The sequence below is a fragment of the Xenopus laevis genome, chromosome 5L, assembly GCF_017654675.1.
Source record: "Xenopus laevis strain J_2021 chromosome 5L, Xenopus_laevis_v10.1, whole genome shotgun sequence".
Classification (NCBI taxonomy): domain Eukaryota; kingdom Metazoa; phylum Chordata; class Amphibia; order Anura; family Pipidae; genus Xenopus; species Xenopus laevis.
In genome coordinates this window covers 19,998,850-20,017,788 of record NC_054379.1, presented here as the reverse complement: position 1 = coordinate 20,017,788, position 18,939 = coordinate 19,998,850, and the positions used below count along the sequence as shown (strand labels likewise).

General features: G+C 40.6%; 1 protein-coding gene across 4 annotated transcripts in view; it reads left to right on the top strand.

Moving 5' to 3' along the window:
* Positions 1–18,939, top strand: part of clip4.L (CAP-Gly domain containing linker protein family member 4 L homeolog) — a 42,649-nt gene that overhangs the window by 8,477 nt on the left and 15,233 nt on the right. For all 4 annotated transcript variants that reach the window (XM_018262685.2, XM_018262683.2, XM_018262684.2 and 1 more), the window contains exons 3-7: positions 673–812; positions 3,414–3,507; positions 9,279–9,440; positions 10,853–10,971; positions 13,538–13,774. In XM_018262685.2, the coding sequence (XP_018118174.1) occupies positions 673–812; positions 3,414–3,507; positions 9,279–9,440; positions 10,853–10,971; positions 13,538–13,774 (752 nt within the window). The remainder of the gene's footprint in view (positions 1–672; positions 813–3,413; positions 3,508–9,278; positions 9,441–10,852; positions 10,972–13,537; positions 13,775–18,939) is intronic.

Here is an 18,939-nt window from a genome sequence, read left to right as displayed (position 1 = left end):
ATTTTTAAGGGTGTGCACTCTCTTCTCTAATTTTTAGCTGCAGCAATATATGACACAGTGACCCCAGTATTTCATGACACAAGGGTCCCAGCATTTTGCCAGTGAACACAGCATATCGTAACACAGTGACCTCAGCCATATATCAAACAGCGGCCCCATCACAACACAGGGACCTCACTATTTTATGACGCAACAAAATATATCATAGTGACCTTAGCATTTCATAACACAGTGGTCCCTGAATTGTTTGACACAGTGGCCCCTGCTAAGATAAACAACAACAAAAGCTGCATTATATGAAGCGAAGTGATTCATTTTATGCAGGCAAATAATTCGTAAATTAGGGATTTAAAAACTGCATGCATTTCTTCCATCACTATACTGTATCACTACTAGTTCTGGAAAAATGTGCATTTAATTCCAAAACAACCCCCTGCTTGCTGATGCTCCATGCTACTGCTTCAGCTACTAGTGCTAGAGAAATGTGCAGTAAATTCCAAAACAAGTCACAACTCCCTGCTCACTGATGCTATTGTGCCTTTAATTCTCTGATTGCCTAAAGGGGAGTTCAGACCATGCACACTTCAGAGTTGTTTCCATGATTCCTGTGTAGTCATTATTTATTATGAAGTGACCACTGATGTGATACTGAAATATCATTTGTGTTGACAGAATTCTCCTTCTTCGATCCAAATGATGCTTCCTGCCAGGACATCTTGTTTAACCCAAGCACTTCCATTTCGGAGCTGTTTGCTATCCTGCGCCAGTGGGTTCCCCAGGTTCAGCAGAGCATCGATGTCATTGGTAATGAGGTAAGGTACTAGGGTACTGACTACAAAATTCTTTTAGCAGGAGTTTCTTCTCTAGGGGCATTGTGCAGAAAAACCTGTGCCAAGATTTTTAGTAAGATAAATTGAATGTGAAGAAAGCATGGTAAACTATTTGGACATCAACTACAACTTCCAGCAACTGACCGAGCAGGGATCCCCAACCTTTAGAACCCGTGAGCAACATTCAGAAGTAAAAGAAGTTGGGGCGCAAACCTAGCATGAAAAATGTTCCCAGGTGCCAAATAAGGGCTGTGATTGGCCATTTGTTAGCCCCTATTTGGATTGTCAACTGACACTAAGGCTCTGTTTGGCAGTGCACCTGGTTTTTATACTACCAAAACTTGCCTCCTGCTTTGAGGCCACTGGGAGCAACATCCAAGGGGTTGGAGAGTAACATGCTGCTCTCAAGCTACTGGTTGGGGATCACTGGACTAGAGAATTAAAAGTAATAAAGTGCTGTGACTTTAGGCTAGTGCCCCTATCAGCTGGCTTCTGCCTGCTCTTGTTTCTGCACTCACAGGCATTGCATCGGCCTGGGTGCAGAGTGGATTTCACGTGAAAATGCCTACACATGCAGAAATCCTCGCTGTGTTTGCACCCAGGCTGACCCAGTGTGAGTGTGGGCAGTGGCCAGCAGCACTAGTGTGGCACTAGCCTTAGCAGGGAAGATCTGTGATGTGACTATGAAGATGCACCAGTACACCACATGGTCTGGGCTGCTGTCAGTTACCTGAAATTACGGACCTACTCAAAATATACAGTATATACACAATATAACAGTCACTATACAAGGCTTATTAGTAATTAATTTAGATTCACATATCATGGGAGCATAAAAAACAGTGCAGTCTACATCAGAATTGATTCAGAATCAGCCCTGTAGCATCAGCTTCTATGACAGATGAACTTCATTTTCTGCTTGATGATTTCCTATAAGCCCTCGTCAGCAGCCCAGAGCCCACTGAGCATGTGCAGTGCTACTGACACACTTAGGGCTCTTACAGACGAGCGTTTTTACCTGCGCTCCCCTGCGTTCCGTTTTTCTGCGTTCAGCCGCAGGGGAGCGCAGGAATAGACGCATTACATTTTTTCCAATGGGGCTGTACTCACACAGGCGCGTGTAGGCGCCGAACGCAGGTTGAGACGCAACATGCTGCATTTTTCCTGCGTTCGATGCCTACAGGGGTCTGTGTGAGTACAGCCCCATTGGAAAAAATGTAATGCGTCTATTCCTGCGCTCCCCTGCAGCTGAACGCAGAAAAACGGAGCGCAGGGGAGCGCAGGTAAAAACGCTCGTCTGTAAGAGCCCTAAAGATGCCTTTCAATATCCAAATTGGGTAGCTGTTGGGACGATTGTGAAGGCCTAGATCATTAATGTTATAGGGCTGCTGTACATCTGGGATGGTTCAGTATATAAAATACAGCATTTATAGACATAACTGTCATGTAGGCTTTAGTTCTCCTTTAATCTAGATAGCCTTGGATCCAGCCCATAAATCATACACCCAGTAAGGAGGAGCCTTAAAGCTGCATGAGACACCCTTTGTACACCCAGCTTGTTAAATTTTATTAGACAATGAGAAGACAGATTTATTGGTGTCAGGTTTTAGCGGCCTCCCGCCCCTTAATTTTAAAATCAGCAGGTACAGTTACTATATAGTAAGATTTATTATTTAAATGCTGATTTTTGTTTTTACAAACTCTTTTGAAGATATTAAGTCTCTTTCGTGCCAAGTTCCCACAAGCTTCTTGGTAAAGAGAATAAATAGGAGTCCCATGGGAGCACAAAGTAAATATCTTATTTCTGTTAAGCCAGTTCTTTGGGGGTAAGGAGTGAAAGATTAATTGGAAATATCTGTGATCCCATTTGGTTTTCCTGATAATCGACGTAAGATATGATTTCGATCTTGTGCTTCCCCGAAGGTTACTATTGTAGACTTAGTAAACCAGCTTGCCGGGAGTTCTTTCTATTTCAACATTTCTATATCAACATACAAAGCTGCCAATTTGTTTTCTGCCTTGTAGTTAACTTCTTTCAGCTGATCATGGAATTTCTTTATCCTGATTATATATTTGCCAACTTAAAATCATTTAAAGGGGTGGTTCACCTTAAAATTAACTTTAAGTATGACGTAGAGAGCAATGTTCTGAGACAATTTGCTTTCATTTTTTATTTGGGGTTCAGCAGCTCTCCAGTTTGCAATTTCAGGAATATGGTTGCTAGGGTCCAAATTACCCTAGCATACCAGAGACTGGAATATAAATAGGAAAAGGCTTGAATAGAAAGACGAGTAATAAAAATTAGCAATAACAATACATTTGTAGCTTGATAGAGCATTTGTGAAAGTTTGGAAAAATCAGAAGCAAATAATTAAAAAAACTATAAAAAAAAAATAATGACCAATTGAGAAATTGCTTAGAAATTGCCATTCTATAACCTATTAAAGCTTAACGTAAAGGTGAACCACCCCTTTACAAACTGGGTGCTATGCTCTGTTGGGGGCCCTGATTGAATGACATGAATAGTAAATTGTGGACTGAATGACTATGGTCTTCCTCAAGGGTAATTATTTTCTTTTGTAGATTCTGAAGAGAGGATGTGGAGTCAATGACCGAGATGGGCTCACAGACATGACCCTCCTGCATTATACCTGCAAGTCTGGGGCCCAAGGCATAGGTAAAACCAGAGCTGTATTTTTTATATAGGGCAGCAGCTTTACAGGGTGACCATCAGGTATGGCCATGTGCATCTAGTAACGAATCACATTTGCTACTATTGCTCTTCCCACTTGTATTTGAAATTTAGTATCTGGCTTATACCCTCACTAAGACAGTACAGCTTCTTAAAGGGATTGTTCACCTTTAAATTAACTTTTAGTATGATGTAGAGAGTGATATTCTAAGACAATTTGCAAATGTTTTTAATTTTATTCTATTTGTGTTTTTTGAGTTATTTCACTTTTTATATTCAGCAGCTCTCTGGTTTTCAATTTCAGCAGTCTGGTTGCTAGGGTACAAATAACACTAGCAACTAGCATGCATTGATTTGGCTAAGAGACTGGAATATGAATAGGAGAGGCCTGAATAAATAGATGAGTAATAAAAAGTAACAATAACAATAAATTTGCAGCTTTACTGAACAAATGTTTTTTAGATGGGTTCAGTGACCCCCATTTGAAAGCTGGAACGAGTCAGAATAAAAAGACAAATAATTAAAAAAAAAACTATAAAAAAAATAAATTATGAAGGCCAATTGAAATGTTGCTTAGTATTGGCCGTTCTATAACATACTAAAAGTTGATGTAAAGTGGACCTGTCACCTAGACATAAAAAGCAAAGTTAAAACATGAAACCCAAATTTTTTAATTAAAGCATTAGTAGCTGTTGTAAACTCATTTAAAATTCTCAGCTGTCAATCAAATATTTCCTGCCCCTCCTCTATGCCTAGGTTTGCCACCTGGCCGATATATTGCCGGCCTGGTTGGTAAATGATGGCTGATCCCAATGTTATTAATAGGGAAAAAAAATAAATATATAGGAAGGCCGGTATTTTTTTCCAGAAAAGGTGGCAACCCTATCTATGCCTTAGGCATAGGTGTGGGCAGAAAATTACTTTCACTTTCCATTAAGCACTTGCTAGATGTCACTGCTCTCCCCACATTCCCCGTCTCTTTTTACCATTTAATTGTGTAGCCAGGGCATGGGGATGGACATCGGGACCCCCATTCTGGTGCACAAACAAGACTTTGAGATGATACAAGGCTTGTCTTAAAAACAGTGTCCACAAAATGGCTCCTGCCTGCTTGTTATAATTATGAATTCCCAGAACGAAGGAAACAAGATTCAAATTCATAGTGTGATTAAAGTTTATTTAACTAACTAACATGATAAAATACCATTTGGAATATTTTTTTTTGTGTGACCGGTCCCCTTTAAAGGTGAACCACCCCTTTAAGAAAAGAAAAACTTATATGAAATTTAAAGGGTGAATAAAGGCAAAAAAATAAAAACCCATTTTTACTTTCTTTAATGAAAAAGAAACCTCCCTCCAATATACTTTGATTAAATAACATGTACCGTTTTTATAAGAAACCTGACTGTATGCAGTGAAATTCTCCCTTCATTTACTTGCTCTGACAGCTGTGGATAGGAAACTTCAGATGGTCCCTAACTGCTCTGTAGGGAAACGAACATACTTGCAAATAGCAGGAGGCAACCCCCACCTTACTTCCCAGCCATGCAGAACTCAAGCAGCTTTGTTTGTTTCCCTGTAGAGCAGTTGGCACATTAGATTACATGACAATACAGGACCCAGTGCAGTCTGCATATTCTAATTATTAATCAGTCTTGCTGTATCGGCTTCTGGCAGATATTATTTGACTTGTGCTGTTTTGATAATTTATGACGATCCCTAAGCAGCCCAGACCACACTGAGCATGTGCACAGTCTTAGTCTTGCAAAGATGTTTAGCAAAGTTACAAGATGGTGACCCCCAGTGGCCAACTTTAAAGCATAAATCGTTTGTTTGATTAGGCTTGTGGTGCAGTAAGTTCATGTTTATGTTTAGTATACAAAATACAGCATTTTTAGCCTTATTCTATTTTAGACTTTAGCTCCTCTTTAAATGTACTATCTCAGAGCATCTTTACCTTCCCTACTTGCCTGTCACAGTCTTCTCTTTGTTTCCCAGCTAAGTGATTACTGTGACACTGCTTGGTTTGTGTGCACATCACATAGGCCAGTTATGTTTTGTCTTGGTTCTGAGCCAAACAAACAAGCAAGAAAGGGGCACTTATCTCTCTCCATGTGCCGTGTATTTTACAAGCCATTTCTATTAGATGGAATAGGGACTGTTCTTGGCAAACACAGACTGAGGCCAGTGCTGCTTATTGCTTTTCTGCACCATAAAGCTCTGGGCAGGCTCCCAGATTGGATATCCTAGTGATATCAGAATAAGTTCTGTGCAGGAGATCCAGCTGCCAAGATCAGAACGTGAGATGATTTAACGATGTCCGTTCAGCAGGACACGGCCCGGCTGCACTCAGCAGAAGAAAGTAACAAAGGAACCCTTGTAGGGCTTGTCATGAGTCGCACACTTTTACAGGCTCCGCTTGGTCTTTCATAAACAAACATAACCATGTGTTCTTACATATTTAGTACAGTTAAGATTAGTGAGCTCCGTCAGAATTTTAATTGGTGGGTGCTCTGTAGCTGCTATTTATTTCCATATACAGGTACGGGATCCGTTATCCGGAAACCCGTTATCCAGAATGCTCTGAATTACAGAAAGGCTGTCTCCCATAGACTCCGTTATAATAAAATAATCCAATTTTTTTAAAAAAAAAAAAAAAAACAGTAGCTTGTACTTGATCTTAATTAAGATATAATTAATTCTTATTGGAAGCAAAACCAGCCTATTTATCTATGTTTACATGTTTTTTTTTAGTAGAATTAAGGTATGAACATCTAAATTACAGAAAGATCCATTATCTGGAAAACCCAGGTCCGGAGCATTATGGATAGCAGGTCACATGCCTGTATTATAATGCTTACAGCAGACTGGATTCGTTCAGTGTGTAGTTTTCATTTCTGTACAATCCAGCAGCTGTTTTCAAGATATAATAAGTTGTGACTTGAAGGCAGCCAATAAAAGCAGCCCTCCAGTCCAGTTCTGCAGCTTAGTAGCCTGTATGGGGCCCGCCTGATGGATGGTACGACTGATATCTATCTAGCAGCTATCTTGTCTGACCAGGATCATATCAGTGGGCTAATGTGTTATTCTCCTGATTGATCTATCCATGTGTCCATTATTATATGATACTCGGCACAGGGGACAAATAATACAATCACTCTAACTGGGCCCAGGTCAGTCAATATGAGGTATATGATACCTGCATTCTGACCTAGAGGTTTCTGCGTCTAGAGTTGTAGTTCAGAATTTTAAACCACATATAGGGGAATGTAATAAAAGTCGGTAACGGAAAAACTATTCGCAATGCGAAAAGTTATGCTTTTGCTTTGCGTGAATTTAATATAGCTTTTGCGAACCCGGAAACTGTTTCACGACCACTTCCGACTGCGGAAGACCGTTTGCGAATTTTAAAGTTTGCGCCAATGCGCAGTAAATGTAATAAAACTTCTTACTGAAAAAGTCGATATGTTTGCTCCAAAAGATTACGACACCTTCAAGCACTTCTTAAAGGAAAACTTTACCCCCAAAATTAACACTTAAGCAACAGATTTATATCATATGAAGTGGCATATTAAAGAATCTTACCAAAAATTTAAGTAAATATTGTCCTTTTACATCTCTTGCCTTAAGCCACTATTTCGTGATGGTCTGTGTGTTGCCTCAGAGATCACCTGACCAGAAATACTACAGCTCTAACTGTAACAGGAAGAAGTGTTGAAGCAAAAGACACAACTCTGTCTGTTAATTGGCTCATGTGACCTAACATGTATGGTTTGTTGGTATGTTTGTGTGCACTGTGAATCGTACGATCCCAGGGGGTGGCCCTTATTTTTTTAAAATGGCAATTTTCTATTTAGGATTACCCAATGGCACATACTACTAGAAAAGGATATTATTATGAAAATGGTTTATTTACATGAAGCAGGGTTTTACATATGAGCTGTTTTATGCCATATCTTTTTATAGAGACCTACATTGTTTGGGGGGTATATTTTTCCTTTAAGAGTGCTCAATTAAAATTCGCAATGCCATAACAGTTTAAGGAACAATATTACATTGCGAGATGTGATTTTTAGTCTTTTTGGTGCAAATTGTTTGCAACTTTAATTACATTCCCCCCATAGACTGGCAACTAGGGATGCACCGAATCCACTATTTTGGGGATTCGGCCAAATTCTGAATGCTTCATGAATGATTCAGCCAAACCGAATTTGAACTCTGTTTACTGTTTACTGCATATGGAAATTAGTTTTTTTAGGATTCGGTTTCGGCCAGGCACACATGGGTTCGGCAGAATCGGAATCCTGCTGTGAAAGGCCGAATTTCGAACTGAATCGTGGATTCAGTGCATCCCTACTGGCAACAGACAGTGAGGCAAGCAGTATGACGGCTCCTCTGAAGCATAAATACCAATATGCAAAGGAGTTTTTTTGTGCATGCCATATACTAAGCTCTTGCATATTTATGTTGAGAAAGAAAGGAAAAGGATTCCCTTTTGTTAATATTGTATATTTGACCTTTAATGCCTTTGCACGCTTGCCTTTAGGGGGTGAATATCCCTTTAGCCAAGCAATAAGTTCTGCCAGTTTGATTTTTATTTATAGAAAGTGTATTAATCTGGGATGCTGCTAATTATAAATGAAGGAGATCAGAGGCGAGAAGCTGCCTGTTTGTCTCATGATTATCACCAAACTCAGCCTGTTCCATGGGAAGAGCAGCCGCACCGGGGGAAATGACAAGCTTTCCCTGCAATTAATCCTGGCCCAATAGTTCTCAAAACTGGACGTTTTTCTCGGGTGGCTGGGGATGCTTTGCTTTTATACCATCCCATTGGCGTAAATGAGTTTTAGAATTTAACCACTTACTGGTACTTGTACTTAATTGTGATTCTGTTTACTGTAATTAAAGGGGTGGTTCACCTTTTGAGTTAAGTTTCAGTGTGTATAGAATGCCTAATTCTAAGCAACTTTTCAGTTGGCCTTCATTTTTTATGGTTTTGGAGTTATTTGCCTTCTTCTTCTGAATCAGTCCAGCTTTCAAATGAGGATCACTAACCCCTTCTAAAAACAACTGCTCTGTAAGGCTACACGTGTATTGTTATTGCTAGTTTTTATTACTCAAATTTCTATTCAGACTCTCTCCTATTGATATTCCAGTCTCTCTTTCAAATCAGTAAATAGTTGCTAGGGTAGTTTGGACCCTAGCAACCAGGTTGCTATTTCAGCTGCTGAATAAAACGCTAAATAACTCAGATACTACAAATAATAAAACATGAAAAACAATTGCAAATTGTCTCGGAATATGAAGCATGAAAATGTTCCTGGAGTTGTCAAATAAGTGCTTTGATTTGCTATTTGGTAGCCCCAATGTACTGGCAGTCTACAAGAGTCTCTACTTGGCAGTATACTTTGTTTTTATGTAATTAAAACTTACCTCTAAGCCTGGAATTCAACAGTAAGCACTTGCTTTGAGGCCACTGGGCACAACATCCAAGGGGTTGGTGAGCAACATGCTGCTCATGAGTCACTCGTTGCGGATCACTTCTCTACATCATACTAAAATTTAATTTAAAGGTGAACAGTCCCTTTAGCAGAGTAAATCATTGTACACCTGGTCACTATTGTATCTTTCATGGCAAAATAAACAGTAATACTATTTATTGAAAAAGGATATTAAACTCCTTGCACTTGTACAGAGGAAAAGTTGTAATAGAGTTTGCCTATTCCAGCTCATACATGACCAAACTTCTTCATTAGGAGATGCCGAGACCGCAGCAAAATTTGCTTCCCGTTTGATCGACCTGGGGGCAGACATCAACTTGCGGAGCCGTTGGACCAATATGAATGCTCTGCACTACGCAGCCTACTTTGATGTCCCTGAGCTCGTTGAGGTTATCCTGAAAAACCCTAAGCCAAAAGGTAAATAGGAAATAAGTGAACCACTGACAGAGACACACGCTGCGATTTGGGGAGATTAGTCGCCGACGACTAATCTCCCCGAACTGCCTTCCCGCAGGCTAAAATGAAAATTGCCGGAGGGATGGAAACTTCGGGCCATCACAGAATAAATATATATATATATATATATATATATATATATATATATATATATATATATATATATATATATATATATATATATATATATTAAGACTACCAATATTGATCGAATTGTCTTATAATTTTTATCATTGCTCATAGCAATATTCTAAACTAGCTTCACTTATATAGTGAATCCTGAAGGATGTGTCTCCAGTATTCAGTCGTGTGAATCAATTGCATCAGAGTTTAAGGGGGTTATTTATTAAAATCCGAATGTTAAAATCTCTAAAAATTTTAGTTTTTTTCACTAGAAAACATTTTTAGAGGAACAAAAACTAGAAATTTTTGAGAGTTATTATACACCGGTGCTGCAAAAAGCCTGAATCCGAAAATCAGACCTGTTGAGGTCCTGTAGAAGACAATGGGAGAGGGACTGCGATGTCTGCACTGGGTTTAGCCTGAAAAAATTGACATTACAGCTTCCACTGATTTCTACAAGAACTTGCCAATATTAAGATGCAACATTTTTATTCACGTTTTTTCTGTTTGATAGTCTTGGAAATTCTCTATTCCAAATATAGTCGCAACAGTGTTTTTTTTGCCACAATAAACTTGAACTGTGTTGAATAGTCAATCTTGACTATTGTTGATAAACCTACTGTTAATAAATGTGCCCATGAATATAATGTTCATATTCTGTCATTGTTTAGTATGACTTGTGATTGTTATTAAATATGTGCTTGGAGCAGGCCAGAAACATTGCAAATTGTCACAGACCTAAAGCCATATGTCCTAAATAAAGGCTTTTTAAACTTTATCTTTAAGCAGGGCTGTGTCATGTACTAGAATTCAGTATGTGTATCTGAAAGAGATTCTGCTAATATTTAAAAAAGTTTTTTTCTGAACTAAAAAATTTAAAATAATTTATATTTAGCTTTATTTTTAAATCCAATTATCTGAAATATCGCTTTGCCCCATAGCCTATAGACATGGTGTAAAAATAACCCCAAACTTGGTGCACACGTAAAATTTTTTACATGCCCCAGAAAAGTTACATCTTGATTTCATTGACCAAGAAGCACTGCAAACTTTCAGTTTTGAGACACAAATATTCTTAAATGTTTCATTGTAACTTGAGGTTGAGAAATACTCTCCCTCCATGAAGGATTCATAGGGAGAAGCAAATTCAGTCTTTTTCTAGCTAAAAGGAGAATTGTGACATTTCCTTACTGTGTGCATTTTACAGTTCACCGCTTTCCAGCCCCGCTGTGTTTATCTGTTTCTTTTAGATGTTGATGCCACCTGCAGTGACTTTGATTTCGGCACAGCTCTGCATATAGCAGCCTCCAACCTGTGCCTGGGAGCAGTGAGAAGCCTGCTTGAACATGGAGCTAATCCTGCCTTCCGGGTAAGGACCAGCAGTGTGCGACTGACACGTGCTCCCGTGAGATGTCTCTCCATTCTGAGTTTAATACGTATCTCCAAGGGAAGTTAATGCATGCTGCAGAATATTACATATGTTCCAATCAGCAACTGAGATGTTTATTTCAAAAGGTGTGGGCCCCACAGCAAAATAATTTTAGTGCCCCAAGACATTATATTATAACTGACCAGTCTGTCACAGTGGCTCATATCATATCTGATCCACATTGTAAGCAGCAGTCCTGCCCTGCTTTATGGCTGAGATTCTAGCTATCTGTATAACAGAGAATTCTGTCCCTGCACAGATCTTATCTGCAGGCCTGGATTTGTGGAAAGGCCACCTAGACCCGGGATGCGCTGGAGATACAATCATTTTTTAAATTTTCTGTGCGCCAATCCCCATTGCTCCAGTCCAGATGATGAAAATTTGCACAAATAAAGGGAAGGGGACAGGGGTGACGAATAGCATTGGTCCTAGGGGCGCCCACTATGTAAATCCGGCCCTGCTTATCTGAACCCCATTGTTAGCAGCAATCGTGCCCTGCTTTATGGCTGAGATTATAGCTATCTGTATAACAGAACATTCTGTCCCAGTGGCTGCACAGATCCTATCTGATCCCCATTGTAAGCAGCAGTCCTGCCCTGCTTTATGACTGAGATTCTAGCTATCTGTATAACAGAGCATTCTGCCCCAGTGGCTGCACAGATCCTATCTGATCCCCAATGTAAGCAGCAGTCCTGCCCTGCTTTATGACTGAGATTCTCACTCACTTTATGAGTGTTTTGAGCTCTAATGCATCTTCTCTGTAATCACATTATCTTGTTTGGACTTGCTGCTTCAGAACTTGCCCCGAGGTCTTAATCTTCCTAAAATATCTGAAATAGTTTGAACACATTTTACCCTTTTTTTATTTATTGAAGGTTTGACACTCGTAATTTAAGAATGTTCCTTTTAACGAGCTAGTAGTAAAATAGAATATATATATATATATATATATATATATATATATATATATATATATTTTCCCCAAAATCCCAGCACTCACGATAAGTAGTCGTCACTTTGCCTGGGTGCACGTCTCATAAAAAGCTGCAAACAATCTCCACCAAAGAGGCCGCACTGCTCAGGACTTATTACAAATAAAGTACTTTTATTGGAAAAATCTCCAATAAAAGTACTTTATTTGTAATAAGTCCTGAGCAGTGCGGCCTCTTTGGTGGAGATTATATATATATATATATATATATATATATATATATATATATATATATATATATATATATATATATATATATATATATATATATATATATATAGTAATACTGTTGAATGGAAAGTGCCCTATAGGATGCACACTGAGCAGTGACGGGCAGACCTTGGTTCCAGAATGCACAAGGGTCAATACCTTTTCCATTGAAATTTGAGAGCAGATATTAATGGCAAAATTCATACTGAGAATTATAAGGCAATGCCTGAGCTCAGCACTTGTCTCTTTGCTGCAGGCAAACCACATTCCCTTGGTTTCATTGCTTTCTGTGTATAACCGTGCAAGCTCTGCATTCCTTTTCTCAGATATATGCAGCTCACCTTTAAATTATTGAATAATCTCTGATTTACACGGCACAAAAGAAGTGGGAAAGCCTGTTCTAATCTGCTGCAATACATGTGAGTAATGGCTGCTTAAAGGAAGAGCGGCAAGATTTGTTTCACTACACTGTGCCACTAACACAATATAGAGATTTTTTTTTTTACATTTTTCTCTCTCTTTTTTTAACTATATAAATATATATATATATATATATATATATATATATATATATATATATATATATATATATATACATACATACATACATGCACACACCTCTGTCTGGCAGTATATCCTTTACAAAAGACATTTTAAAGAGGAAGTTAAAATATGAATGAACTCATTGCCAGATTGTAGATGGACCTCATGTTTTCTATTTATATTCTAATTCTGCCTTTCTCCAACCTGCCATTTTAAAATGCTGCCTAGTGATTAGAGCAATATAAATGTAGATGGATAGGTTAGACTTTTATAAGTATCAGTTTTTGTTTTTACTGTTCTGCAGATCATCTTCATGTTTACACTGCCTAGTTTGTAGGGTAAGTGGGTGGGTTTCCAACCAAAGTGCAGGCTCTATTAGCCCACACCTCTAGTTTAGGAGAAACATTTTGGGTAATAGTTACCCTGTACGTAAACAATTGCTACGTATGCTTCACAAGATACAAAAACTTTATCCTATGAAAAGAAATCCCCTTTAAGCAGCACTAAGCCCTTGTGTGTAACTTGACCCCACTGACCCACACCTTCCAGCTGTTTCTGAACTGCAACAATAATGTAGTCCAGCAGCAGCTCAAATGGAAGCCACTTTAGTATAAGAAGCTGCTTACAGGGGGTTGATCATGATAGACAGTTAGTCTTTCTAATAAATCAGAAGAACTATGCAACATATCTTGTTTCTGTTGTTGGTACCATGCTGCTCTGTACTGATATGGGCATGACCTCCTCCTGTGCTTTTATCTGTAGGACGACAGAGGACAAGCCCCAGCAGATGTCGTTCCTGACCCAGTTGACATGCCATTGGAAATGGCCGACGCAGCTGCAGTAGCCAAAGAAATTAAACAGAATCTGCTGGATGCCATTCCCCTGTCCTGCAATCTCTCCAGTGTCAGCCCCACCAGCCATGACACTGTCCCCTGTGATGCTTCACTCTTGACGGCTGGTCTGAAGATTGGGGACAGGGTGCTCATAGCTGGCCAGAAGGTATATTTGATTATAGTGATTTTGGCTCTGCATGATAGCAGGAGGGTGAGGACTCTGTAACTCAAGCTCTAGGTGGAGCTATTACACGCTGATGGAAGCTTACATAGGGAGTCTAAAGGTGCCCATACATGGAGAGATCCGCTCGTTTGGCGATGTCGCCAAACGAGCGGATCTCCCTCCGATATGCCCACCTTGAGGTGGGCAATATCGGCTGATCCTATCATGGGCCCTAGGGCCCAACGATCGGATCCTAACGCTGCCCAAACGGGCGGTCGGATCGTGGGACCGCATCAACGAATAGATGCGGCCGCGATCCGACGGGATTTTCTGTCCCATCCGATCGAGATCTGGCCGACTTTCGGCCAGATCTCGATCGGTGAAGCCCGTCGCGGGGCCCCATACACGGGCCAATAAGCTGTCGGCAGCTTTTATCGGCCCGTGTATGGCCACCTTAACTCAAGCAGTGGATGGAGCTAGAACACTGCAATGGCAGCTTACATAGGGAGTCTGTATCTGAAGCAGTGGATGGAGCTAGAACACTGCAATGAAAGCTTACATAGGGAGTGTGTAAATCAAGCTCTGGGTGGAGCTAGAACACTCTGACGCTAGCTTAGATGAGTCTGTAACTCAATCAGTGGGTGGGACTATAACACTATTGGCAATTTACAGAGAGAGGGGCGGAGAGTCAGTAATTTGAGCAGCACATTAACACCACCTTTACAGGATGAAAAGCATGAAGACATATACGTTGTTTGTATTTTATAGCATTAATTACTGAACCTCTACAATGTAGTTCATTGTAAGAGTTGGCTCAGGTGTGTGAGATCATTATAGTACGTGGGCCAATAGTACATGTTTTAACTTGAACGCTGGAGGACTGGGAAAAAACAAAAACTCAAATTAAATGGAAGATAGCTTTGTTCAACCACCAAAATAAGTTGGGATTGGGAAACTTGCAAATTCTCCTCCTTGAATTTAGCCAGAGGAGGTGCCATATCTAGAGTTATTGTAAGTATATGAAGCGTTTAGCTCGGAGGTTGATGTCCCAAAGAGGCTACAGAATTCAGCTTGAGTCTGGATAGGAAAGGAGTGAGAAAATCTCTGGATTTTGTTTAGCTCTTATTCTGAATGACCACTGGGGGGAGCTGTTGCCTAGATACTTGATGATATGCTTGCAGACTTCCCACTAGCTTGTAGACATCGTCTTGTACAGAACAAGACTCGCTTCTTATTCAAATGATCATTTCCTTAGCACGAATATTTTACAACCTCTTGTTTATTATAAACATGTCTGCCCCATTGAACTAACATTCCCGACATCCTCAATTGCAGTTCAGCATCAGCAGAAATAGGAAATATGTAAGTGAACAGGTGATTGTTGTGTGTATATTATATGTTTAATTGCATTTATTGGCACCAGAATGATACATACACTGGGCTTTATTTATAAATAGTGGGCAAATTTGCACCCGGGCATTAACCCATAGCTAATCAGTGAGTAGCTTTTTTCCTGCCACTGCAGGTTGAACAGTGAAAGCAATCATCTGATTGGTTGCCATGAGTTACTGCCCAGTTGCAATTTTGCCCAGTGTTTATAAATGAGCCTCACTGTGTCTGTCAAGGGCACAAATACAGAGCTCTCTATAAACATGACACTTGCTTGTAAAAAACGTTGGTAAAACAACTGGACTATATAATAAGGAGATTTCCCTTAAAGGAGAACTAAAGCTTAACTAAAGCAGTAGCTAGAAATGTATGTTTTGTGCTTCTGTACCAGCCCAAGGCAACCACAGCCCTTTAGCAGTAAAGATCTGTGTCTCCAAAGATGCCCCAGTAGCTCCCCATCTTCTTTTCTTCTGATTCACTGCACATGCTCTGTGCTGCTGTCACTTACTGAGCTTAGGGACCCACTCAGTACACATAGAATAGAAATTTCACAATATAAGGCTGATTAGTAATTAATACAGATAATTACTACATGGCAGCACAGAAACCAGTGCAATTAGCATCAGAATTTAATAATCAGCAAACCTGTAGCATCAGCTTATATTACGGGGAACCTCATTTTCTGCTGGATAATTAGTGACGAGCCCTAAGCTTAGCTTCTCAACAGCTGCTCAGAGCCCACTGAGCATGTGAGTGTCAGACACTTTCCAAGATGGTGACCCCCTGTGACAAGTTTGAAGTCCTGGATCATTGCTGCTATTGACAAGCTGAAACTTTAGGCTGGTGCAATAAGTTTAGTATATAAAATATGGTATTTTTAGCCACATTAATTTCTAGGATTTAGTTCTCCTTAAACCACCTTCTGGGTGTTGTCACTGAGCAAAGACAATGTCAAGAGAAACAAAGACAAATCCACTATTGGTTCTGACTCTTGAAACAATGTAGCATAAGTCATTTCTCCTCTAGGTCTGTTCTACATTGTTTCAGGAGTCAGAACCACAAGTGCAGAGCTTATAAACAGCCAGGCAGCGACTGCTTTCAATGGCCATGACATTTACATATAACTATAAAACCAGTGAAAATGTATAATGAATTTATTTTAGGAAGTGGCTTAGACTGACATTTGCTTTTATTATGCAAAAAAAATATTTTTGGTGCGGAGTTTTCCTTTAATTGAAAAGAGAATTTCAATTTTAGTCAGTGACAGTGGAAGAGCAGGGTTATATAGTCCTTTGCTGCATATTTGTCCCCCCCGGGTGGAATTGCCATAAGCGCAGATATAATGGTTGCTGCGCTTCAGTGGGAGATGGAAATGTTGTAGCAATTGTATTCCTTTTATTGCGGGCGCTTTACGCGAGGAGACAAATTTAGCCGATTAATGCTGCGGGATGTAATTATTGGTAAGTATCTCCCAGTCAGCGATTAAATACTGCTGCAGTAATTAGCCGCCAACTCGTCATCTATAAATCAGTCTCCTCGGCTTGGGAAAGCAGGAATCTTGAAATATTTGTCATAACAAAAGTGGAGAACAGCCAGAAGCCATTTGCCCGCATTGATCTCACTGACTCGTAGGGAAAACAGGCTCGTGTGGCCATATGTCTGGTCATCAGCAGGGCTGGACACTCGGAACCAAAAACACTGTCTGCACAGAGCAAACACTATATACTATTCAATATGGCAGCAACAATGTTGGCAACAGATACAGCTCAGTAAGAGGCAAAGCTGTGGGGGGGGTGACTATGGGAGGAGCGACCCAGTAGGAGGCAAAGCTGTGGGCGGGGTTACAAGTGGGAAGTGTGGCTGTGGGAGGAGTGAACAGTAAGAGGCTAAGCTGTGGGAGGAGTGACCCAGTAGGAGGCAAAGCTGTGGGAGGGGTTACTTAGTGGGAAGTGTGACTGTGGGAGGAGTGACTCAGTAGGAGGCAAAGCTGTGGACGGGGTTACAAGTGGGAAGTGTGGCTGTGGGAGAAGTGACTCAGTAGGAGGCAAAGCTGCGGGAGGGGTTACTTAGTGGGAAGTGTCACTGTGGGAGGAGTGACTGAGTAGGAGGCAAAGCTGCGGGAGGGGTTACTTAGTGGGAAGTGTCACTGTGGGAGGAGTGACTCAGTAGGAGGCAAAGGTGTGGGAGGGGTTACTTAGTGGGAAGTGTGGCTGTGGGAGGAGTGACTAGAGTCCTGCGCGGGTCCATATTTTGGGACCCACCCGTTCCCGCAACCTGCAATCCACAACCTGGACCCGCAACCCGCATTCTTACCCGCTTGGAACCGCTACCCGACCCTACCCGCATGTACCTTATCCACAACTGCGACCCGCTGACCATCAAGAATCAGGAAGTGCTGTCATTGTAAACCGGAAGTGACATCATCGGAAGTAGCCGTGACCAGAAAAAAGTAGTAAATATCGCTACTGAGAAGAACCACAGCCCGACCCGCAAACCCACACCCAGAACTTCTCCCCTCAACCCGCAAGGTACCGCAGGTTTTTCCGGGTAACCCGCGGGTACCCGACCCACTGCAGGACTCTAGGAGTGACCCAGTAGGAGGTGTGGCTGTGGGAGGAGTGACCCAGTAGGAGGTGTGGCTTTGGGAAGAGTGACCCAGTAGGAGGCGTGGCTGTGGGAGCAGCAAACTGTAATAGTAGGAGGACTGTGGGAGGTATGGTTTAATAGGAGGACTGACACCATGTTTTAAACTAGAGCTTTGTTTGCAAACATTGGATTTCAAGTAGTGATGAGCTGTGTTTCACCACAATAAAATGCCCATAAACTCCAATGTATTGTAAAGAAAAAAAAAAAAGTCTTGTGCAAAAAAAATTACCATTGACCATTTCATGAACTTTTGCAAATTTTGGCAAAGTGAAATGGGATTCGCTCATCACTAGCTTCAAGATTTTAGACTGCAACTTCCTGCATTGTAACCAAGCTTGCAGGGAGTTGTATTTGACAGTTTAGACTCTACTGTGTCAAGACCTAGGGCAAGTAATATTCTTAGCAGTAATTTTAGATTGGAAGCTCTGTGAGACAGGGATTCACTTTACCTGCATCAGCTCTGGTAGTGATGAGGTGCCCAGTGAGATAGTAAATCAAGGGCATCCAGTGGGTAATTGTGAGTTCAGTTTTTTATTTTTTGATGGTTGTGTTATGGATACAGAGTCAGATCTGCTGCACTACTTTATAAGCTCCAAGACCTTTGTATATTTATGCCTTTATATATACATGGAATGGGTTTATTCCTTTATCTCCCCTCCCCTTTATTTCACTCCACTCTGTTTACTGCCTGAGTTTCCATTGGAATTTATTTTGTTCTGAAACTTGATGGAAGGAATCTAATGATGGGCCAGTTGATGATCTGAGCGTGTGCAGGACATTCTGGCGGTGTTGGGGTTTAATGTATCAAACAAACAGCTGTTATAATTGGCCTGGTCTCAGGCTTAGAGCCATACACTGCAGTAGATGGGATCCTTGTGATGAATGATGTAGGGTGCCATATGATGCCTTGGCAAACACATGGAATAACCTTCGGTTGTCCTTCAAGACAGCCAGTACTTTTAACCCCTGCTACGCAATACTTGGGGTGCTGTGCTAGATCGGTTCTGTGATTTTTGCTCTGTTATGCTCTCTAATTAGTTTCCAGAAGTGCTTGAGGTTTAGTTACAGAAAAAAACAGGGACTACTACTACTACTATGAATGATACTCCCATTCCCTGTATAACTCAGCCTGC